The sequence below is a fragment of the Primulina huaijiensis genome, chromosome 6 (genome assembly GCF_012295235.1).
Source record: "Primulina huaijiensis isolate GDHJ02 chromosome 6, ASM1229523v2, whole genome shotgun sequence".
NCBI lineage: Eukaryota > Viridiplantae > Streptophyta > Magnoliopsida > Lamiales > Gesneriaceae > Primulina > Primulina huaijiensis.
This window is the reverse complement of record NC_133311.1, coordinates 22,604,560-22,628,811: the sequence shown is the minus strand read 5'-3', so window position 1 is coordinate 22,628,811 and position 24,252 is coordinate 22,604,560. Positions and strand designations below refer to the sequence as shown.

Here is a 24,252-nt window from a genome sequence, read left to right as displayed (position 1 = left end):
CGATATTCACAATAAAAAGTAATACTCTTTACATAAAAAGTAATATTTTTTATGGATGATCTAAATAAGAGATTCGTCTCACAAAATACGATTCGTGAGATCTTTTCAAACGTCATGTATGTGTTAGGTATTGCGTCAAATTTCCTCGCTGTTTCCGTCGCGTGAAATCAAATTAGATTTACTTATTTAGTCTTTTATAATTTCCACTAAAATAATATAAATATCAACAATTAAGAGTGGAAAATTATCAAACGGTGGAGAAGAAGAAAAAACCTTTTCTCCAAAGAAACTGTTTTCCAAAAGTCAAAAGTACATAAATAAATACGTGTCGATCATTGATATATCTAAATTATAAATATTCGCTACCATATATATATATATATATATATTAAATCTTTAATGAATATTCCCTTTAGCCTATAAACACATATACACACATATTGTGATATAGAATTATCATTTTTTCCCAAAAAAAAAATTTTACCATAAAAATATGAATTTAAATACCTTTAACATAAAATAAATTAATAATAAATTAAACTTAAGCACATGTGATTCATTAGATAAATCAACAAATAAATTTAAGTAATTCATTATTTTAGATATTATTACTATTATTATTATAAAATAAAAGAATAGTCGAAATAATATTAGTTGGCTATATATAGATACGTAAAACGACAGCTCAGATTTAAACAAACGGGGAATCGAATCTCTCTCACACACACACACTATTTGATTAGAAAAAGAAAAAGAAAAAGAAAAAGAAATTCGAATCAACGGAAGCAAGCATATCTGAATCAATCTCCTCCTGTAAGAGAAAAATGGCGTCCCAATTTTCTGCAGCTGACATGGGAAAGGGTAAGGAGAAGGAAAATGGCAAGCTCTTGGCTTCGGATAAAGTTGAAATGCAGGCCACGAAGAAGAAGGAAGGCCTGGGTTGGCTTAGTTGGCTAACTGGTTGGTTTTATCTGGTTCACGAGATGCTTTTCCAGAGGATTCTAGCCAGCCATTTGCAGAATCCAATGCCCCTTCCTCCTCTCAATGACCTCACCTTCATTGTTACAGGATCCACCTCCGGGATCGGCAAAGAAATCGCTAGGTTATTCTGCGTATACTTTCTGATACATGCATTTTTGCTGATATTCCAGCTTTTTTTTCTCGAAATGTTTCCTTTGATATGCATGCTTGCTTTAGCTGTAGTAAAACGATCACTTGATTTTTTATGGAATGTGAAGTTGATGCCGAAGGCAGATGATTCCTTATGGGAATTTCAGGTTTTGAACTTGGAAAATTCATAGTGACGACTTTTTGGTTTATTTATATATTAAGGATCTGATATCTTAACCTACAACAGGCAATTGGCGGAAGCAGGAGCGCATGTTGTGATGGCAGTAAGAAATTCAAAGGCTGCTAATGAGTTGATAAAGAAATGGCAGGAAGAGTGGTTAGGAAGGGGTCTTCCTCTTAATATGGAGGTACTTAATGTATGAAGTCAACTCATAAATTTGGATAAACTGTTATGGTGAATCTACAAACATTTTATAAGGAACGTTAATTTTTCCTGCATGTGGTCCAATTTATGCTCTTGCATTCCATTTGACTCTGTATTTTTCAATTAAACAAAATAATATCTTCACCCTCTTTTTTGTCTTCTTATAAGATTATTGCTAGTAAAATTTGCAAAGTTTCCTTGCGACAAACTTTAACACATGCAATTTTAAAGGTCATGGAACTTGATCTTCTTTCTCTGGACTCCATTGTGAGATTTGCTGAAGCTTGGAATACACGTTCGGCACCTCTCCATGCTCTCATCAACAATGCTGGAATATTTTCCATTGGAGGTTTATATTTTAATCTACTCTAAAAATTACTACTTGTGTGATAAGTCTTTCCCTTATGGTTGGCAGTAATAAGCTTATTTTGATTTTGCATTAATCCTTCATGAATGAAAGTTTGCACTGCCATTTGTGTATGCATCGAAGTTAGATTTATATTTTCGACTTTAACTCAAATGTGCTGTATCCAATTGTTTCCTGTGATTTTTTTGGTCCAAAGGAATACATTTGTTGATTTTCTGATACTTATATTGTTACTTTTAAGCAAAGAAAAAAGGTAATCTATTTCATTGCATCCTGGTTGCTCTATTTCTTTGGATTCAGAACCACAAAAATTTTCAAAGGACGGTTATGAAGAGCACATGCAAGTGAACCATCTAGCTCCATCTCTGCTTTCAGTATTGCTTTTGCCTTCCCTCATTAGAGGCTCACCTAGCCGCATTATTAATGTGAATTCTATTGTAAGTTTTACAAGCACTGTCTGCATATTAATTGTTTCAGTGTCATTTAACTTGAATTTGCGACTTTTCTTGTTTGAACCTGAGAGGACTTACATGATTGCTCATTATGGATTGCCAAAATACTGTTTAAGAGAAACGTTGGCTGCTCAAACTGAGAGTAATTTGTTTTGGTTGTTTGTAGATGCATTATGTTGGATTTGTGGATACAGAAGATATGAATGTTGTATCTGGAAAAAGAAAATACACAAGTTTGGTGGGATACTCGAGCAGCAAACTAGCAGAGGTGTGCCCAACCACTTGCTTAAAACTTCAGCAATTACTTTTTGGCTTTCGATGACATGCAAGTCTCTTATTGATCCTATTTTCAATAGTGAGTGGGCAATACTTTAATGTAAGAGTAGCTTCCATTTCTTAAACTCATAATTTTACACTTCTGAGGTTAATGCTATTGGTAGAGGTGAGTGGAGACAACTCTTTTTCTGTATTTGGGTTTAAAAAATTGTTGAGAACCTCAACCTACCTTCTTGGCAGTCCATCGGGGGCCTTCTTTTCCGTTATTCCCTTTTGTGGCTCCTGTGAAAAGAATAAGCTTGCAAATTTGATCGTCAACTTAAAGTGCTGGTTCAAGTCTCGTTAATACTACCTTGATATTTGTGAATGCAGATCATGTTCAGCAGTATTCTTAATAAGCGGCTTCCAGCTGAAGCTGGCATAAATGTAGTGTGTGTTTCTCCTGGAATAGTACACACCAATGTCGTAAGTAACCAATCTGTACTAGGATTTTGACCTATTAATCAGTATCTTAAATTCTTGTGTATTTTAAAAGTGGCTGTATGGTTTTTGTTTCTGAAACAAGCGTCGAATCATAGCATTTGGTGGAAATTGGATATTTTTGCTTACATCTTTTTCTGGTTTGTATTGTTGTTCTCTGGCATCACATGCTCCTCTGAAAATCATTGGGCCGAATGACTTTTCACAAAGTTAATGCTTGGTGGCTAATGCCAGATGCATCGAGCTACTTGTTGAGACATTTTATAAGGCACTTTCGTCCTTGGTAGTTAGTTTATGATAGGATTAATAACCAATCTCATGAAATTAATATCTAAAATTGTTCTGCATGTAAAAAACAAGCACTAGATTGGTTAGGATGTAGACTGGTAGGTTTGATGAATATATTAACTTATTTTTAGACCGTACGTGAGAGCCTTGTCGGGCTTGTAAAGTTGTAATACCTCAGCATTTCTTAGTATCATGGGAATGCTTTTTCTTGGTCGTCTATATTATATGCAAGTAGTTGTGTGATAAGATTTGGTTTCATTGTAATAATTGATAATTGTCTACTCATTGTACACATTAAAGTTTGAGTTGGTAAATGCAGGCTCGGGATCTTCCAAAGATTGTTCAAGCTGGGTATCATTTAATTCCCTATTTTATTTTCAGCGCAGAAGAAGGTACATCTTCTGAATTTTTCATCATTTTCCAATCAAGTTTTTTTTTTAATTTATATATAATACATGTCTACGAGAAATTCTAGTCTACGCTACATCAAGCCTCATCACCCATTTTCTATTTTGCTTGACGAGCGATGTTCTCTCTTGATGTAAGATCACATAAACTATTGAAAATCCTTAGACTTGACGTATATTCCTTGGGCATGCTGTTGTCCACTGCATACACAACACAATGCGTCAGTTTTTTTCCTCATTATTCTCTCTTTGCCCTCAACATCTACTAAACCAGCCAGTGAAAAACTAGTCATATTTTTTGGCAATTGCAGGCTCCAGAAGTGCACTTTTTGCTGCCACCGATCCCCAACTGCCAGAGTACTGTGAGTCGCTGAAAGCAGAAGATTGGCCAGTCTGTGCTTTCATCTCTCATGACTGTCGTCCCGCAAATCCATCTGAAGAAGCACACGGCATTGAAACTTGTTATAAGGTTTGGGAGAAGACATTAAAGTTGGTTGGGTTACCGTCGGATGCAGTAGAGAGACTTATACAAGGGGAAGAAGTCGAGTGCAAATATGGAGCCTCCTAATAGGTTACAGACCTTTTAGTTTTGTTTTGTTATCAATTCCTCCGACACAGGAGCTATCCATCTAGTTCAGGCTATCTTGCACAGAACATGGGATTTCTTCTTGTTCAATAGCTACGGAATGGCCGAATCTAATATCGAGCTTTTTCACGGTATTCCACTTTCTTGGATACCAGAATCATGAAATCATTGAAATGCAGATTGTATGACGCTTTTTAGCTTATGTATCCTAAGGAAGAGGGTTATTTCCTTACTGAGAAACTATGGTATGATACAGGACATGATAAAATGAGGTACTTCAATCCCAAGTGGGCAAAATCTGCTTCAATATATGGTCTGTAACAGAGAAATTTAGATAAAAAGTAAATAATTCATCTGTTTTGAAGCTTGAGAAAATTGCAATAGCTTATCTAAGGTTATTCGAATCATAACACAAGTATAGCATAAACTACAACGTACCGGCACTCCAGTATGAATAACCAAGAGTAAATGAATAAGGAACCACTTGAATTTCAAAGAGCTCCTTCAAATTCATCAACTTTATGACCGTGGATTTCAGATAAATCTGCGATTGAACTCAAAAGAAAATTCACATGACCAAGCAAGAATACTCAGTGATAGGTTTGATACGTGGCCTATCAAGCAAATACCTGATCAAGTGGAGAAAAAAAAAAAGAGAACTTGAATTATAGTAATGTACTTCAGTCCACACCCATTGAAGATTGAGTGGCGAGCTTGCATTTTTCCCTCGGAATTCGAAGGGCCAACAAATTGAAGTGCACATCAAATTCACTGTCGTCTAACATCACCTCCGCTGATTCTTCTAACAAAAAGCACAAAAATTATACAATCTTGTGTGTGGTGTCAACCAACATGAACAGGTCCTGATTTCCGGTTTCACATAAGATTTCTGGCCAAAGGTTTCTGGGCTCGCCTCGTACTTATAACAGGACGAGCGTGGCCAAACGAAAGATTACAAATTGCGAAAATTATATTTCAAATTCAAACGGCATTTTGTTGTATATTTCCGGGGAAGATGGGTTAGGGTTTATTCGAGGTCAAGGGTAAATTTGTAATTTTGATTTGCAGGCTCGTGTCCCCACCATCCTAATCCAATTTACAACCAGGAACACTGAAGAGAAGAAGTATTTTGGTGGCCATTAATTTAGCCATGGCCTGGTCCTGCACAATCGTCACATGGACGCCATTTCTCAAGCCCAGTGCCTCCGACAAAAGAACTGAATACTCCTCATTCAACAATGGATTGAATTCCCCGCTTTATTCTCAAAGCCTGATGAAATCTAAAAGTTATGTTTGGGGTAGATTTTGTTGCGATTTTAAAGAAAGATTTAGTCTTTCAGCGCTTGCGTCTACAAGTGGCAACTGGGTTGAGGTGGAGGCTGGTGCTCCCAGAGTGTACGAGGATGACGAGTTCGTGGTGGTTAATTTCTACCGCTTAGCGTTTGTTGAAGACCCAGAAATGGAAGTCTCTAAACATCTCTCTTTCATGCAGGTGATTTTATGCTTTGTTTCCTTTTGCTTTGTTTTGTGTGTTGCGTTTTTATAGTCTCATAATTTATTTTTAACATGTCTGTGTTGGTTTTTTGCTGCATATTTTGGTTGTTTTTTTTAGAATTTTCCTATTGATAATTAATTCAGGGTCGTGATATACGTGGCCGTATATATTTGAATGAGCAAGGAATTAATGCACAGGTATTCCTTTTTTCTTCTCTATTGATATTCTAATTGGTGGTCAGTTTCATACTTTGTAGCTGATGAACAGTTTGTTTTCGTTTGTTTTTTGATGTTATTATTGTGTCATGGTCACTGTCTTTAAATCTTCCAGCCAAACTATGTGTCTGATGTTTGGCTGAATCTTCGGTATGTAGCATTTTTACATTCTTACCTTACGCTCCATCTTGTGCAGTACAGTGGTCCCGCAAAAGATGCCATGACATATGTTAATTGGGTGAGAGAAGATCATAGGTTTTCTGATATATTAGTTCAGCTCTCCCCTGGATATAATTGCCATGCTTTCCCGAAATTGAGATTGCGATATAAGCCATCCCTTGTACAGGCAAGATATATGGTTTATAACACATACTGTCAACTGTTAATCGTTAATTTTCTTTCTTGCTTTTGTATGTACCAAATGTTAGAGAAGAGACCTAACTTTCTTCATGTATATTAGAAACTTGAAATAGGATTGTCTTGTGTTCTCCTTCTCTTAGGCCTTATTTTCTACGATTTATGATACGTACTTTGTGAAACTCTATACTTTTTACTGCTAGGACTAGAATCTTAGTAGCCTTCTAGACATATTATTAACTTTTTTTGGCAGATTCTTTGTTTATCTGTACTGGGCAGCCCAGGAACCTATTATTTTCATATCTGTTGAATTTTATTGATGTAAAATAATATACCTTGGGGTCCATTCTTTCTCCCAGTGGGAAGAGGGCATATCAGATCTCCCTTTGCTTGACCCGTCAATGCGAGCCACACCTCTTACACCATCTCAATGGAGGAGCAGACTGACGGCAGTTAATAAGATCGATAATTCATCAAACGCAGTTGTTCTTCTGGATGTGAGAAACGGTATTATCCTTTTTTTTAAAAAAAAATATTCTCGTTACTGCTTTCTTCCTCTGGTTCATAGCATATTTCATGAATATAAAGTTTATTTACAAAACCAATGCACCAACTCAAATGGTAGAAAATTGGTTTCCCATGGTATGATCATTGGTTTAAGTAACATTGAGCGTGACTTTTTAAAAATGGTTTGCTAGAGAACGTTACATTAGTGTCTTAATGCCATAACAAGGTGATCAACTCTATGGAATATCAAATATCCGAAGGTCATGCCTTGAAACTAATTAGCAAACATTAGATGAAATTGAGTGCAGCTACCATCCCGTTTTTAAATGTTCCATTTCCTCACAAAGCCTAATATGCATGCGAACATGTAATTCATTGTGTTATTAGGCGGAAGCAAGAATTTATTGAAATATAATTTACAAACAATAGCGTGGCACTCCAATTTACATCTCATTGAGTGTCAAATTCCCTCTTGTTTTTGTTTTTGTTCAATCTAGAATGATATTCATTTCCATTTGTTCAAATATTCTTTTAGTGTTTATGGGACATAATTAAGCCACATGTTTTAAGGTTATGAATGGGATGTTGGTCACTTCCAAGGGGCACAGCGTCCTGATGTAGATTGCTTCAGAAGCACGTCGTTTGGCCTACCTGAGTCCGAGGTAGTGCCTTCTTTTGATATTTTACTTGCTGAAAACCCCTAGGTCCTAATACATCCTTCAAGAAATTTCCTATATTATCCGTGTGAAATTAATCGGAGTTGGGATATACATTCAAGAAATTTGACCCACCCTTGACGGAACACAGCCTTATTTTGCACCGATTTTATGTCCAGGTTCTGGCTTCAGATCCTTTGTCTGCTGTTGATAAAGAGAGAACAGATATATTGATGTATTGTACTGGAGGAATCCGCTGCGACATATACTCCACAATTCTTAGGTCAATCTTGTGAATATTGATGCTTTTCATGTCCTGTTCTTGTTAAAACAATTTCTAGGGTGCAACGGATTGCTTGATTCTGAAATTTGAATCTTGGAAGGTGCAATATGCTATTTATATTTTTTATTTTTCAAACTCTCAAAAACATATAATCAAATAAAGAAATTGCTTTATTATACTGTAAGCTTCTTGTTTGTGTGACAGGCAACGGGGTTTTAAAAATTTGTATACTCTAAGTGGAGGAGTTTCTCATTACCTCGAGACTGAAGGTTCTGTTGGATGGGTTGGAAATTTATTTGTTTTTGATGGCCGTCTTTCTCTCTCACCTTTTACCTACAAGCCCGAAATTTGTTCTGATCCAAGAAGAAAGCAAGAAGTGTCCCATTCGTTTGCGAAATGCTACATATGTGCTGCTCAAGTTTCTGAGTTGAGGCATCGCAACTGCGCCAATCTTGACTGCAACCTGCTGTTTCTGTAAGTTTTCATTCTCCTAGAATCAATCGTCAATTTGAGAATGGTACTTCTAAAAAAATGTGCCCGGGAGAGAATAATATGATCGATATACATTACTTCGAAGAGCCTTTTTTCCTTCTGTCTCAAGATATGGATATTATTTGATAGGATGTTACTTATTTAGTTAGGTTTAGGGAGTATTTGTAAAAATGTTTAAAAAAATTATTATGGATTTTTATTTATAAAATTTTGCGAATTTATAAAAGAAAAACCCATAACCACTTTGTCACCTTGCTTTTACATTATCTGATATTCCTTTTTTTTTTAGCAACCCTGTTATTCCTGAATGTGATCGTGTTCGCTTTTGCAGATGCTGCTTGAAATGTGTGAATGACTTCAGAGGATGCTGTTGCATGAACTGCATGTCGGCCTCTCGGCTTAGACCTGTGCTACCAGGGCATCGGAGATACCAAAAGTGGCATAATTATCGAGATCTGTAGTTGCAAGACAGGTGAAAATGAATCCCCTATTGCAGGGTTTGTTTGATGCTTACCTTTGGGGTACCAGGTTGATCTAATGATCATGAATGGATCCCATGTGTTTTTTCACGTATTCCGAAACATTGTATCACATGAAAATAGATATGACCAATTCATGGTTATTAGATCAGAATCTCTATCATGCAACATTCAAGAAACGCGTTGACAATACCTATATTTTCTAAAAATAATATATTTTTTTAATTGGTGACCCAAATAGAAGATCAGTCTCACAAAATTGACATATGAGATTGTCTCACAAGAGTTTGTTGTGTTAACGTAATTGAATAAAAATTAAAAAGAAACTATATAATGGCCTTGTTGTGTATTAAAAATGTAGCATAGTTTGTGTATTACTATTTAATAAAGTATGAATACCTTCGTGGTACTTTTAAGTGATTTTTCAAATATATCCTTCTAATTGTGTTTGAGTCGAATTAATTAATTATCTATTTATTAAGCAAGAGAAAAAAAGTATGGTCTCTCGCTGTGATATTTTCTAAACATACAATTATATTAAATTTATTAACTGTTTCACATTTTCCACCATCAAAATCTCATCCATGGCGATAAAAGATCTTTCCACTCCTTAACCGTTCATCTCTCCTCGTTCTACTCATGGTTTCATGCTTCCTTCAAGAAGATTTATTATTCTAAAAGTTAACGCACATATTGCGTGTGTGCCAGTCGCTAGTTTTGAAATATTTTTACATTATTACAAACTAAAAGTAAGAACACTTAATTAATGCTGGCAACCATGCAATTTGGCATCAATCTAGAAAACTTTCTTTAATTTCACAGTTTACATAATCTTATATTTACCTTTTTAACCTCGGGTAACCCGGGATTCAAGGCGAGAGACATTTCAATCCAAATGAGATCCCTCCTCCATGGCCCAAAAAGAAACCCCTCCACCCTTACCTTCGTAAAGTTGATTCAGCGTAAAGTTGATTCAGTTACTGCAGAATCCATGGTTTCACCTCAACCTGAAAGATCACCCTCTTCAGATGTTACTTTTTCGCCATCCTCGGTTTTTCCAACAGTTTGTTCTGATCCTGAGATTCATAGAACTTGCGTTTCTCCAGCAGCTTCGTGTGCTACTGATTCGCAGAACGATAATGATATGTGACATCTGTCCTTACTTATAAAGAAGATGTTGATTTTAATTACTTTGTGAAACTATATTCTGTTTCAGTCCCGGCTGCTAACTCCACAACGCTATCTTACTTATTCATTTATGCTGCCACTAAATTGAACTGACAGCTCTTAGAAGTTGAATTTGACATTTTTTCTCCCTTTATGGGCATGCAGAAATTTGAGGATCATACATCTACTGAAGAATCTTGTGCTAGTATTAAACTATTTGGAAAAACCGTTCTTGTGAGAGATCTGTCAAAACAGTCTTTACAACTCATTGAGAAGCTCTTTCAGAATTTGCATGCGCATAAGTCTGAATTTGCCCCAAGTACGGTAACTCCCTTCAGTTTGCCAACTCATTGAGCGTTTCTAGCCACTTGGAGAACGTTTTTGGATTGTCTTGGTGGTACGGGTACCAAAAGCTGGTCTACAATCATCTCAATTTATGCAAGCTAAAGGCAGCAGAAAAGGTCTAAGATCTTCTACGTGCAGAAACCGGCAAAGATATTCAAAAGAAAGTGTCTTTTGGCAGGCTCAAACAATGAATCAATCTGTGAAGAATACAATCCTGAAAATCAGGATAGTAAGTCCCACCAGTCAGAGCATACGGCGAATTCTGGTAAAAAAGAATGCTGAAGGGTTTTGTTCCGTACAACCGGTGTTTATCAGAGAGGGAAGACAAGTCAGCCATGTCATTTCTTCAAGTATGGGAGAGTCGACGAGCTCGTGTTTGCTCATAGCTCATTACAATTGGTAACCCCAGGTCGTGGAATCTTTCTAACCATTGTTTATTTTATGTGGAAGTTTATAATTTTATTAACTTTTGAGTTGCCAGCCATTCTTGTAAAGAAATCTGAACCATGTGTGTTAGCTAACGCCGATGGTGTCAACAGCCTTGTGCAACAGAGCTGCCAATTGTGATATAATTTTCTGTGGCTAAGTTACCACTCAATTCCTAGTCGATGTATGAACAGGAATTACGTACATTAATTGTTTCCTTAGTAACCAAAACATTTTCATATCTGATTTTGGAACTTCAGACGCTGTTACAAAGGTAAGTTTGTACTAAAGTTTTGCTACACATGCTGTTTCTTGGTGTGTGTATTTTCTATTTCCTGCCTTCTATGGTTTCTTGCCACATCAACAATAACACTGCATCAATCGCATGCCTCTTCACTTGATCGTATTGAGAGATTGTAGTCAGAGGTATGTTAATCATATCGTGGATCCATTGATTATATCATAAGATTATATGATATATGTATGCTATTGTTTTTTGAAGAAAATATAATTGAATGTAGATTCAATTATATGCATAGACACGTTTAAGTTGTGGGCATCTTCTTTTTAAATTTGAAGTGATTCGTATTAGGTTATAATATAGGAAAACATAAATAAAATAGTAATATTTAACTTCAATTTCGAAAATAGAAGAAATAAAGAGACTCTTATGCCTTATCATCACTACTGACTGGTAGCAACTGGTAAAAGATTCAGTACAATTTAGTGGATTCGTAAATTGTATAACATTCAACACTTACTGTTCAAAAAGGGTGAATTTAGTAGGGTGGAGCGTACCGTGCTTGCAGTATGTCAATTTAGCTAGGTAACCAAAACAGATGACCAAAAACTTGGATGAAATATAGTTGATCACCAAGCAGGCGTGAGGCAACAGGAGTAGCCTTCTTGCAGATATCTTTTTCTTCACATGCTATTGTGAAGGGTCACTCCAGCTCTCTCTCTCCAGGTTTCTGCTTGAGCCCTTCACGTAGGTCACTTCTGGATTTTGCTACCTCGACAAAGATTACTCGGCCATCGAGAAACTGCAAGGACGTTGGGAAGCCAATTCAAAATGAGAGAAAAATTGTCAAAAGGGACAGAGATTACTCGTACATCTAAATTTCTGCATTTGTATCCTGCAATATCAAGTGTTTTAAGAGAATCTTCCAATCTGCAATCTAGGCTTTTTTACGCGCGCGCGCGTGTGTGTGTGTGAAGGCCACCTACAGACTTACCTTCCCATGCATACCTTCAATGGCTTTCTTAGACTCCTCTGCCATGGCATATCTTAAGAATGCAAATCCCCTCGGCCTGTTCGCTATCTTATCCATCACCAAATTCACTATAATAATGATAACACATGTTCTCATTTTAGAATCTTGAAACCCATAATTCAACCATTTGTATGGGTTGAAAAGTTATTTATCAGATTTAAAATCCATTTAAATCATATCCGCGATTCAGATTTCTGAAACAACACAGAACTATTAACAATATTATAAAGAGAACACCAGGATTGATGATTTTTGGTTACTTCAACCTATCATGCTCAAATTACCAATTGACAGATCTAAAATTTAACAAAAATAAAATCCTTGATACACACCCAACAGAAAAGAGCTTTCAATAAAGAATCTGATACCCAAGTTTTGTGATGCAATTCTGACCTTCAACGAGCTCACCAAAGTTTTCGAATGCATTTCTTAGACTCTCCTCTGTGGTCCTAAAAGAGAGACCTAATTAAACAAAAACAAAAAACCATCGAGACATTTAGAACATAGTTGGAAACACAATTCTCACACACAATCATGGGGGATTGCCGATCAGCATACAATAACAAAGTTCAGAATTCGTTGCCACAGCAAGTCATTCTAGATGCGCACAAGAAATTTAATGACAATAATAGTTATTTTTATTATTACTACTACTACTACAATGGTTGTTGACTTGATCCAGGAAATTCATTCCTACATATCATAATTCAAGTGAAATATCATACCTAAGATTGTAAGAGAGCCAATCCACTTGCATCAAAGTTCAACTCAACCAAGCCGACTAGTAGTACCTCGGTCGAGCTCAAAGTTACAATTTTTTTATTATTTAAATTACTATTCTATTCATACTTTTTTACAAAATTATTTTTACATAACTAACTTTGTAAAGGTCATAAGATACTTTTGTTCAACCTCAACTCAAGCTCGTATGGGAAGATCATGTTTAGGGTGATGGCTAGCATTCTCTGAGGGAGTGGCAGATTGCCTTGAATTTTCTTAAAGGATGTGAAGAATGAGCTTTCAACTCTCCAATGTTTTGCAAGAGTTTAATTTCTAAATTTACCTCCCTAATCAGACTTGTGACAGATTATGCTCATGAGAGCTAAACTTAAGCTCGAGCCACTTGGAAACGACTCAAGTCTAGATTAATAATCTAGACTAGGTTCACGTCGAGATCAAACTCGAGCTAGAGCTCATTTCATAGTCCCCGCGATTCAGACATCCTGCAAAGGTATACAGCTCAGTGATGACTGATGACTCTTGTTTTAAATTTCAGAGTTTGAACTGTTCTAAGCTACATCGAATGGAAACTTTCACTAAAACAATTCAGCAAATTACATATGAATATAATATTAAGTTTGCAACCACCAGTACATATCGCATAGAAACACCGTTGGAGAGGCACTAAAAATTTCCAGAAAACAAAGTTACCAATACTTTAATTACCAAAAAAAATAAAAAGTTAAAGGGGGGGGGGGGGGGGGGGGGGGGGGGGGGGGGGGGGGGGGGGGGGGGGGGGGGGGGGGGAGAGAGAGAGAGAGAGAGAGAGAGCTGACCGCTAACGAAGAGTTTGGTGGAAGGATTGAAATGCGTTCTCGACGCAGAAGAAGGCGGACGACTAGGTGGGAGATACGCCGCAATTAGGAGATTACATTCTCGAACTCCACTTACAAGCTTGTTGGGCTTAAGAGGTGCGGAGTAGAAGACTATTTTCGATATTCTTCCCGGTGGCGGCAGCGGCGTCGCAAGGAGAGGGAGAGGTCGAATGTGGTAGTTGAAGGTGGCGGTAGCCATTACATTCGTATGATGATATCGCCACACGATTGACTGATTAAACTAATCTTTTACGCATTTTGCATGGATCCCCCTTCAAGTTTCCTAAAATAATATTTTGGTACCTCAGAAACTAACAAATAGCAATTCATAGCAGTCTAGTTTCGAATGGAAATTATTTCAAATTGAAGAGATTAAAAAAAAAAATTCATGACATGTTATATGAATATTTTAAAAACAACAACACAGTAATTCGAATTAAAAAGTTTTCTATGTATCATTTCTTCTAATAGAATATACTATGATAAGAATAAATATATATTACAATAATCTAGAAAAAAATACTAATAATATATTGACAAAAAATCATATGAGGCCGTCTCACGGACTATTAAAATATTATTTTTTATGTCAAAAATATTATTTTTTACACAAAATATGAATCGTATCAACTCGTCTCAGAAATATCGTATCTATATCCATGAGACCGTAGCTACTCTTACCTATTTTAGAGACAAAATAATATTTATTGTCATAAAAAAAATATTTAGCAGTTAAAATACTACTAACCATCTAGAAAATTATATTGACAGTAAATTTTCTTCTTACAAGTTAATAAAATTACCATCTTTCTTTAAATTACTAGAACATTAATGATATATACTATAAATAGGTAATTAAAATAAGTTACTAACTATAATCTTAAAAATATAATCAAGTATCTTTCTCAGAATTAAAATTTAAACTATCCATCTAAAAATAATATAAATGTTTCACTAAAAAAAATTTAATAAAGTTTTGATTTTAGTTTACATCATCTTCTATTTATTTGCATCGCAAACTAAAAAAATAATGTATTATTAAGATGATAAAAATAAACACAAGAAAACTACAAATAAAACATATTGTATTTTGCAAATAAGTAAAATAACAAATACCACATTACAAAAATAGTTTGAAGACTCAATTTTATTTAAATATTAAATAACCAATAAGTAAGTTAGTTTATTATTTTTATCATGATTTTCCCTTTCCTTTTTATTTTTATGTCGAATGAATCTAAAAAATTTTGTTTTTAAATAATTACGTTGTTAAAATAAAATTTCTCAAAAAATTGAAATATCATTACTATTTTAAGACTAAAAAAAGTAATTAAGGATGTTTTAATATTAAAAATAAAAGTAAAACGTGAATAGTAAAATATGATATGTGAATATCATTATAACAAATGGTATAATTATCCAAGATCATTTGATGCGAAAAAATAGAAATTTAACAGATCACGCAGCTCCATGAGTTCTAAAAAAATTTAATATTATAATTATTATTCACGAAATTCTTGCTTTTCATTTCAATTAATAAAAAACTTATTATATTTGAAAAATATTGTATATGTAGACTTTATTGTTAGACTAGTTACCCTGCACACAAAATACGTTTATACAGTTTTTTTTTATAATTATTGAGAGATTAAAATGAAATGTGACATTATCGAGAAACTAAAATGTTATTTGAATTGATGAAATTTAAAAAAGATTAAAAAAAATGGTTTGTTGAAATTTTTTTTTAAAAAAAAAAGAAAGAAAATTGTAATATTCATAAGAGCAAAGTTGAGAAAAAAATTTGGTGTCCCATTTTATATCTATTACGTCCAAACTTAATATATAATAGAGATTAGTAAAAGGAGATTGGCATAAATTTAAAATAATAATAATAATTTTTTATGCTCACGCACTCAAATACAAGTTTCAACACCAAGGCTTCCCACTCAGCCACCAGAGCAGAAGGGCTAATAAAAATCAGTCAAATCAGTAAAAGCACACCATCAAGTCTCAGAAACCTGTCTGATACCCATAATATTAATTTACCACACCAGCGCTCAACAATAGAACATCACCCTTTTCACATTGTCCCTAAGCTGCGGCAGGGGTCTCACAGCAGAACCCATAGGAACCCTGCTACTCCTAGTGGCTGCACCACCACGACTAGAGGCTACACCACTAGTCATCGAGCCGCTGTCTGATGTTTCCGGCTCCATGTAGAAACGAGCACGAAAAGCAGCTAAATGAGCATAGTACGCAGGAGGCACTGCCACATAGCACAACTACTTTAGTATCAAGCCGTGATTCTAAATAAATTATGAAATCTTAAGATTATGACGTTTCTGCAATACATACCAATGGAAACAGACCTTGTGCATCTGGCATATCTGCAAGGGGGCAAAACAAACAATCATGAACTGTACAGAAACAAGTTCTGAGGTAGGGGGATATGGGTCCTTACGTGTAGCAAAGGTTGTTTGTAAGAGATTGAAGACCATCAGCAGTAAACTTGTTTTCATCCCACAGCACATGATAATGAGCTGGGCGGCTAGTACCCTGTTAACACACATGATACATGTAAGAAACAAATAAAAGAACTTTCCGAAGAAAGTAAGGTTTTGTTTGGTACGGTAGATAAGGGGACGATTTTGGCCCTAAAAGCCCATGTTTGGTCCATTTTTACTAAACTCGTTCTATCAATCATACCAATTATCAACAAAGATCTTATCAAACATATACTATTTTACAACCATATTTTACATTTCTTTATATATCTTTCTTATCACTTAATAATAATTCAATAATCCCATCATCCGAGCCAAACGTGGCCTAAAGGTTTGAAGATACCTGGATCCCAGCATGGCTGCAGAGGTAGAAGTCGAACTCAGTAGGGTGGCAGATCTTTGAATCTACTACAGTGCCTGCACAAAGTAACATATATAAGTCAGGAAAATCGAATAACAAGTGCCTTTCATAAATCTAAATTATCTAATACAAATTTAATCAGAGGCCAGGATCATGTTAAAAATTGGTACCAGGGAGTATGTTTCCACTTCTATCTACTGAATGTCTGTCGTGGTAGTTATTGGCAAACAATCTTGTATGATGTCGCTTCTGTACTACGACAAAGGTAACAGTGGGCTGATAGGTTGGCTCCAAAGATGCACATGCCTGAAGAATCGATGAGTTAACTAACTCTCACAGTTAATGTGTGTGTAGATATACAGAGAGTGTAGATATGTAAAAGAGAAAACTGAACTCTAAAAGAAAATGAATACCTTGCGGATTGCATCAAGTTCATAAAGCAATACTTGATAAAACTGCCCTTCACTGACACCATCCCTGTAGGACATGGAAGTCGCTTCTATGGGAACAAGAAAAAGAGGATACAAAAAATGGAAAGAGACTAGTACTGCTCCATTACCTGTAAAAAATAATTCTCTGTGGTTTCTGCCCAGTGGCTCTACGAAATGAAACAAGTAGTTCCCTGATGCATAGCAGCATAATGATAGGACCACGAATTAGTAATGTCCCCAAGCGAGGTTAAAAAATGAAAAAAAAAACGCAAACTGTTGACGTTCTTCTGAGGTTGGCACAAATAAGACATGAATATCGTACTTGATCATTCCACCATGGACAGTCCCTTTGACAGGATCCTGCCAGGTTTTATACAAGTCTTGAATGAGTTCTTGCCTATGGGCCTGTGCGCATACCAAGCCCGCATATTTTGTGACTTCGGGCCAATCCTGGGAAGCAACAACCTGCAAAATAATTAAATATATGCTAAAACATCCAAAATGAGAAGCAATGCATCTTAATTAGTAGCAGGAAAAAGAAGAAGCATCTTACAGCTGCAATCGAAGGACTGGAATCCTCGCCAGGATGGGGATGAGTGACATCAGCACCAAAAATAATTGTAGGCTGATCACTGACAAGGGGTAGACGTCTTGAAATTGCATCAACCAACACCGTGTTCCTCCCTCCGACTTTCACGTTTATCTTCAGAGACACATTGGCAAGGTACTGCTTGCTCATCTTATAGACATGCTTCTGTAGACAGCATTGAGAAACAATTCCAAGATCCGTTTCGCATATACGTTTCAGGTCACCTTGAAAAATAAGAAGTCAAGATTAGGAAGAAAATAGAGACATAATCCACCTTCATGGTGGCTAAGAAAACGGATCCGAGTACATATTTTGGAAACCCATAAAAAAATTACCATAAAGAGAACCATTATTATCCGGCAATATAACAATCAGCAAATCAAGTTCCTTCCCATAAGGCTGCAGTTTAGTCATGACATCATGATACCTAGCTTTTAGAACCCTTTCTACCTGATCTGGGCGGGCATTCAAAACAGGTAAGACGGGTTCCGGATTGAAAGCCTGCAAGAAGAAAACACAAAAATCAGAAGGGTTCTAATATTTAACCTACAAAGTGTAATAAAATCCATGGATACCATGCCAGAAGTAGTGCACATTTGCGCAAGCTCATGACAGAAACTGTGCGCTACACTCTCTTGCACATTTCGGGCAAAGTTAATACCAATCCAACAGTTCACTGTACCACCATTAACCATTCTCTGCACAGAGACAAAAATGAGGTGGTCTTAGCTATTGTTGTATTGTCGGTATACAAGATAAACATGCAGTACAAAATAGAATATCAAAATGCACCATTAAAACAAATCTTAGATCAACTACAACTAATAAGCATCTCAGCAGGAACTATCCTAGAAAACAATGCGCGTTGACAATCTGAGATCAATGTCCAGGGGTGGGCACGGGTCGGCTTTTTCGGTTTTGTGTAAGTTCGGGTTGGGAACCCAATTATGTTGGGTAGCATTTTTTGCACCCGAACACGACCCAACCGGGTCAGTTTTTTTAATGAGAATTGTGGCAAGGGACATGGATTGGTTCGATTCAATAAATTGTTTGGCTCAATCAAGGAATTGAAGTCCCCTTTTGAAAGTTCAAGTTGGAACAAAAATCTTGTAACTGGGAATTGTTTCTTGATACCATTAAAATCAATTCAATCAATCGGTTCTCACAATCACACCCTTCCCCAAACACCTTCAGTATTTTTCCTACGCTGCATGGTGATTGGTGACAGTATATCAGATGCCTAATTGAATACAACAAACATAAATACACTTCCGAATTTCATGGCAGAGGCTATATATACATTCACGAAAGCCTCATTTTAGTGATTCCCAATCTCTGGTTGGTTGGTATAAAATGCTCGATCACTAAGCCCAACATTGAAAGCCCTTTACTTTTTTAAAAAAAGACAAATCGGGCTATTCGGTTGGTAAATAGTAACAAACCTGACCCGATTTAAAATAGATGGGGTCGGGTATTACCTGAAGCTGACATTTTCGGAAATTACCCGACCTGATCGGGTGAATGGGAGGATCAGGTACCGAAACCCGAAACCGAACTCCCACCCCCGTCAATGTCATTGTTACTTGAAGCATTGAAAGATATAGCACACTTCATATGAACAATATAATGAAATGGCATTAACCTTGTTCATCATGTTCCACTGCCCAACTTGGGGAAGACAGTCTTTCTCCCGTCCAGAATCATGATACTTAAGCTACAAAAAGTAAAAAAACAATTAGAAAAACAAAGACCTAAACAATTCAAACTATGAGCAAAAATAGAATTTTCTGCTTACCCAAGGTGCAGGCAAAACGCGAGCTTCCACTTGAGCGAGCTTCTCGCTAATTTTAATCCCAAATTCTTTGGCATAAGGGTCTTCAGCATATGCATTATGGCGTACAGTCTGACAAATAAAGAAAGATGAGCATTAGTTGCAGAATATTAAGAATTACCGCAAATCAAAAACCTATAAAAGCAGAGTAACAAACGCGAAAGCATATATCATATAGAAAGAATGTAAGATATAAATTGCAAAGACTCGTACAAATTATGTAAGAATCATCACAGAATATTATATCACATGTCGTCTTTCTAAGAGCACAGATGCTTCAAACCCAAATAACAGGGACTGCAAAACAATTATTCAAATTGTAATAAACATGAAGTCGTTGTAAGACCCACCCGAAGTATGTCATTCTCTCTTTCATTTGGACGTTGGCAAGTGACTTTAAGGAGCTCAGTAATCTGCCTCTCATTTAACCTCTTTGAGTACCTCTGGCCCTCCACAATCTTGCAAACCTAGATATTAAATTTCTTCAGTACAATAATCTCAAGATTATTTGAAATAAACAGATAAAAAGAAAATAAACTGACCTCCATGGGCAAATAATTTGGCCTCTGAGTATTTCCAACTTGCAGACAAGGCCATTGCGTGTGTTGAATGACAAATCCATAGGTCTCTCGGAAGTATTCTACCACAGATTTCATTGTGCCTCTTTCATCGACCGGAAATCTAATACCCGCACAAGCCATTTTCAGTTAACAATTGAGTAATTCCAAGCATCGATCAAACTTCAAAGTTCAATGCATTTAGCACTACTATAGAGGAAGTTAAGCTAACATACTGATAATCACATTTCTTTAAAAAAAAAAATCACAAAAGTTTTTATGGTTCAAAACAACAAGTTATGATACATTAAAAAGAGAGAATGAGGACATGAATATGTATAGTTACAATACACAGATGCTCCTAAATGCATATGATATTTAATTTTTGGTACCCAAAAATTATATTAAAAAGAGAAAATGATGACATGAATATGATATCCAACAATTTCAAATGCAGCTATGTCAGGTATGAAAGTAGATTTTCTGAGATTTTAAAAAAATTGAGGGCATTTTCACAGATCATATCCATGCTTATGCAACATAGGTAGTAGATGATAGTTTCAAATGAGAACAACAGAGTAACTACAACATCAGAGAGAACCAAAGTCATATGGATATCTGCTCGGACATTCAAACAGAAGTACATGCAGCATCAATTTACATTCAAACAGAACATGATCCTTACGTTAGTTCCCGCGTTGCCTGTGATGTCAAACCAGATATGCGGTATTTCCTGCGCATATTTCCACGATGAGTGACCTCCACCTTAACTCCTCTAAGAGCTTTTTTTATCTGTTAACAACTCAAACTATGAGTTGAAATACATGAATAGACCCAGAACTGAAAATTATGTATCGACAGAGTACAGAATATCATCTATCACATAATAGCACGTAAATTTGTAAAACAGGTACATGGATATAAAAATAACAAACACGTGATAAGCTTCACTGACATTACTCAAAGGCAGCCAAATCATGTAGAAAATGTTCAAGAGTTTAACCTCAAAACCCTGAGCATTAAAACTAAGAGATTACAATAAACAAGTTCTGGCGTAAAATTTTATGTCAATGAAACTCAAAAAATGGGATACAAAATATCAAAGCCATGAGCATGTGAGGAAGCATACAATCATATAAGTGAAATATATGCAGATCTAACCTTCACACGGTCAGCATCAGACAATGGTCTAGCAGAGACATCCCGATTCAGGAGCTGGGTGACAAAGTCAATCACAGGAAGTGGCTCGATGAAAGCAGTAGATGACATATCTGCTCCGTCAAAGACAATGATCAAGAAGAGAAATGTCTTGGCTCATTGCCATTAATAAGTGAAGGTGTACATAAATGCCCAAAAATCTAATGACGTCCAAATGAATTATATAAAACCCTTCAATGCTTATTCCTGACCGTGGAAAAAATATCTAACTGACAAAAAAATGAATTTGAGCAACTAGGTATAAATTTGTTCACCGATGTTCAGGGACAATCCCATTTGAGTAGGGCGAATACTTTGGTAAAAACCCCGCCAACTTTCTAGCCCTTCACCCAACGGATGCCTTCTGCCTAAATCAGGGGAATAAAATGAACGGCCAACTGGAGAATACCTGCAAATCATAGAAAATTTAATCCAAGGGATATTGAAAAAATTAAAATGTTACCAAAATAATAAGCTCATTAACACTTACCGACTAGTGGGAAGTTCACGCAGAACAATGTCCAAAACCTGAAGAGCTTCTTGGGGTGCATCAGCTTGCCTTCCCTGTAAGAACATGCCTAGATGATGCAAGTCAGCACGTGCTGCAAACTTGATCACCACCTTGAACTCCCTCTCTCGCCTGCACACAAGATCAGAACTCGGATATAAACAAAGTTCCTAAAATAAGATCTCATGCAAGTAAAGGGCAGTCAAGGATTAACGATGTTGCCTTGGACCACCCGGACCATCTTCTTCATGAATAAGGTTGATTTTGAATTCCTTCGAAGCAAAAGGCAGTGGCCCAGCAGTATAAAGACTCTTTCTTCCATCATAAGCAGGTAGTCTCTTTCCCAGATGGGATTCCTGGTACAGCTTCACTAGCTGCTCCATCACAGCACGATTGACACCACGGAATGTGACTTCAGGTGTAATTGATACCTATTTAGAAGGAGATTCCACACAATATAGACCATGTTAACTGGTGGAACTTAATCTCAAGAGGAAATTAAGAAAATCTTCACGTAAACAACTAACATCATATTGATGCAAGTCTTTGTCAGGAAGCTCAGCAAAAAAGTGGTTGGCCTTCACAACGCAACTAGCACCATAAATACCCTTCCCAGGCCTTAGAGGAAATCTCATAGACTTGCTTGAAGCGGGCTGCATTTCTTGGCTTGGGGCCACTTCTGGGTCCATAGAAAGAGGCTGAAACTGCGAAGCCAATTCTGAAGAAGTCAACTCCGGTGACTGAGAATAAGAGCTAGGTCCTGTTTGTGCCTCAGGGCCCCCCAGATATGGAGTCGGCTGAGCCATCATAACAGCATGAAAAGGAGAATGGGTAGCTTGATGCAGCTCGGGAGGTGGTGGCCCAGAAGGTGCCCCAGACCCACGACCACCTGGAAATCCACCATGGCGCTGAGAAGGTGGCCCTCCTCGCTGATACTGTTGACCACCACGACCTTGTGGACAATCAGTAGGCCCACCATGATACTGCTGTGGAGGCATTCTGCCACCTCTTCCACCATACCCTGCTCGTTGGGGTGCCCAACCTCTTGCTCCCCCACGGTGTCCAGCAGCCATCTGCGGAGCACGTCGGCCACCACCACGTCCTCCACCAAATTCCTGAGACTCGGAGCTCTCACCAAAACCAGGAATATCAGTTTGCCTCCTTCTCGCCATGATAGCAACTAAATCAAAGAAATGGATTGAAATAATTAAAATCATAATCAGGAGGAAGCACGCCAAAAAACGAAATACAACACCAAAACGGCACTTGTAAAAACCCATAAGCATAGGAAATTCACGCCTTCAAACAGACTGCTACAAACCAAATCAATTCCAATGTATAGAACCACAACCTAAGTACATTACACCATCTTCAAATATAAACTAGCCTGGTTTCAAAAGCTAACTGATCTGGTAAGATAAAGCTGGATGCACGAGTAAATCCATATCAGAGGTGAATACACGAGCATGACACGCCTCTGCAATGTCACTACGTCATAAATTGAAACACATGCCTGAGACAACGGCATTGAAATCCTTAGCACATGTTCTCATAAGAAAAACCCCAATAACATACATTTTAGAAGATTTACCGAAACATCAATCACATTAGTTCATCCAAACAAACAAGCTTGAGATAGGTGATGATCACCAACATGATAACTTCTCAGCTCGTCCCGACTATGCTATCAGCAAAAAGACAAACTCTGCACGACCAGCAGTCGTGAGATGTAAACACATATCAAAGCTAGTCCTCAATAGTAATCCATAAAGGAATATGAAGATAGTTATAAACTAGGAATAAACTATACGTTCTCTCCTGAAATATGATTAAACCCAACAATCCGACACATAAAACTAACAGTAAAAAGCAAAGATAAAATCATCATCATCAGAGAAACCCATCGAACCACGAAAAAAAACAGCATCATCCCAAAGTAAACAAAAGAAACTCAGATCCTTTAGATCTATCCGTAAAACAAAAAAACAAACAAAAAGAACTCACCACCGAGAAAAGCGAAAGCAAAAAACAACATCTCGACATGAAGAAATCCTAACTCATCATCAATTTCGTTACCTTAAAACCACCCTTCGCAGTCGTTAAGAAAAGAGGTTGGGAAAATTCTGTCCACACCAAACACAACACTAGAAAGTGGCTGTTGCTCACACCGCAGCTACAGACTGCAAATTAATAGGGGGGCTGTGAAGGTGAAGAGGGCAGGATAAAAAAAGGACAGAGACTATCGGAATATTGACACTAAAGTTTGAGGAAACCACGTAAATGCCACCCACATAATACAGTCGTACGTATCATAATATCGGGCCCGCTCTGAAATGACAACTCAGTCTATTGTCTTCTTGTGGGGTCCACCCGGCGAGGCCTTCCACGACTCTCTTGTTTTCTAACATCACTTTTGTTTTGTTTTGTACTATGTATATATATATGTCGGCTTCAAAGATTTAATCATAATAAATATTTTGTTGTCTCTGTTTATAATAAATATTTCTCATTTACTCAAAAACATGTATCTTATTTATTTAAAATAAAAAAAAAGATTCAGAGGAGAAAAATGTTAGTTCATACTTATTACGAAAATTACAATCAATTAACATCGCTTATTCAATTTCACTTT

General features: G+C 36.6%; 4 protein-coding genes across 5 annotated transcripts; 2 read left to right on the top strand and 2 right to left on the bottom strand.

Moving 5' to 3' along the window:
* The first annotated feature begins 730 nt into the window (after window positions 1–730).
* On the top strand, window positions 731–4,485 carry LOC140978428 (dehydrogenase/reductase SDR family member FEY-like). 2 transcript variants are annotated; one of them, XM_073443439.1, is made up of 8 exons: window positions 732–1,102; window positions 1,358–1,478; window positions 1,727–1,844; window positions 2,163–2,299; window positions 2,481–2,582; window positions 2,963–3,055; window positions 3,678–3,750; window positions 4,077–4,485. In XM_073443439.1, exons 1-8 carry the CDS (start codon window positions 825–827, stop codon window positions 4,331–4,333), a joined length of 1,179 nt encoding a protein of 392 aa, XP_073299540.1. In that variant the 5' UTR covers window positions 732–824; the 3' UTR covers window positions 4,334–4,485. The 2 variants fall into 2 exon arrangements, with proteins under 2 accessions (XP_073299543.1, XP_073299540.1); XM_073443442.1 differs by lacking the exon at window positions 2,481–2,582 and having other exon boundaries at window positions 731–1,102.
* Window positions 4,486–5,272: 787 nt separating this feature from the next.
* Window positions 5,273–9,030, top strand: LOC140978427 (rhodanese-like domain-containing protein 8, chloroplastic). The gene is made up of 8 exons (XM_073443438.1): window positions 5,273–5,843; window positions 5,990–6,043; window positions 6,258–6,407; window positions 6,778–6,925; window positions 7,496–7,587; window positions 7,761–7,864; window positions 8,069–8,338; window positions 8,688–9,030. Exons 1-8 carry the CDS (start codon window positions 5,502–5,504, stop codon window positions 8,815–8,817), a joined length of 1,290 nt encoding a protein of 429 aa, XP_073299539.1. The 5' UTR covers window positions 5,273–5,501; the 3' UTR covers window positions 8,818–9,030.
* A 2,411-nt stretch (window positions 9,031–11,441) lies between these two features.
* Window positions 11,442–13,878, bottom strand: LOC140978577 (organelle RRM domain-containing protein 6, chloroplastic-like). Its single transcript, XM_073443741.1, has 4 exons — window positions 13,604–13,878; window positions 12,441–12,509; window positions 12,009–12,115; window positions 11,442–11,816 (listed from the first exon to the last, which is right to left on the bottom strand). The coding sequence occupies exons 1-4, from the start codon at window positions 13,839–13,841 to the stop codon at window positions 11,718–11,720; spliced, it is 513 nt and encodes a 170-aa protein (XP_073299842.1). The 5' UTR covers window positions 13,842–13,878; the 3' UTR covers window positions 11,442–11,717.
* Window positions 13,879–15,528: 1,650 nt separating this feature from the next.
* On the bottom strand, window positions 15,529–23,867 carry LOC140978426 (protein argonaute 1-like). The gene is made up of 22 exons (XM_073443437.1): window positions 23,697–23,867; window positions 22,148–22,800; window positions 21,843–22,051; window positions 21,603–21,752; window positions 21,388–21,521; window positions 21,077–21,186; window positions 20,601–20,707; window positions 19,901–20,039; window positions 19,709–19,825; window positions 19,323–19,430; window positions 19,170–19,241; window positions 18,103–18,225; window positions 17,863–18,028; window positions 17,492–17,751; window positions 17,261–17,403; window positions 17,067–17,129; window positions 16,921–16,984; window positions 16,678–16,813; window positions 16,490–16,563; window positions 16,104–16,198; window positions 15,998–16,029; window positions 15,529–15,908 (listed from the first exon to the last, which is right to left on the bottom strand). The coding sequence occupies exons 2-22, from the start codon at window positions 22,790–22,792 to the stop codon at window positions 15,700–15,702; spliced, it is 3,156 nt and encodes a 1,051-aa protein (XP_073299538.1). The 5' UTR covers window positions 22,793–22,800; window positions 23,697–23,867; the 3' UTR covers window positions 15,529–15,699.
* Between the last annotated feature and the right edge of the window lie 385 nt (window positions 23,868–24,252).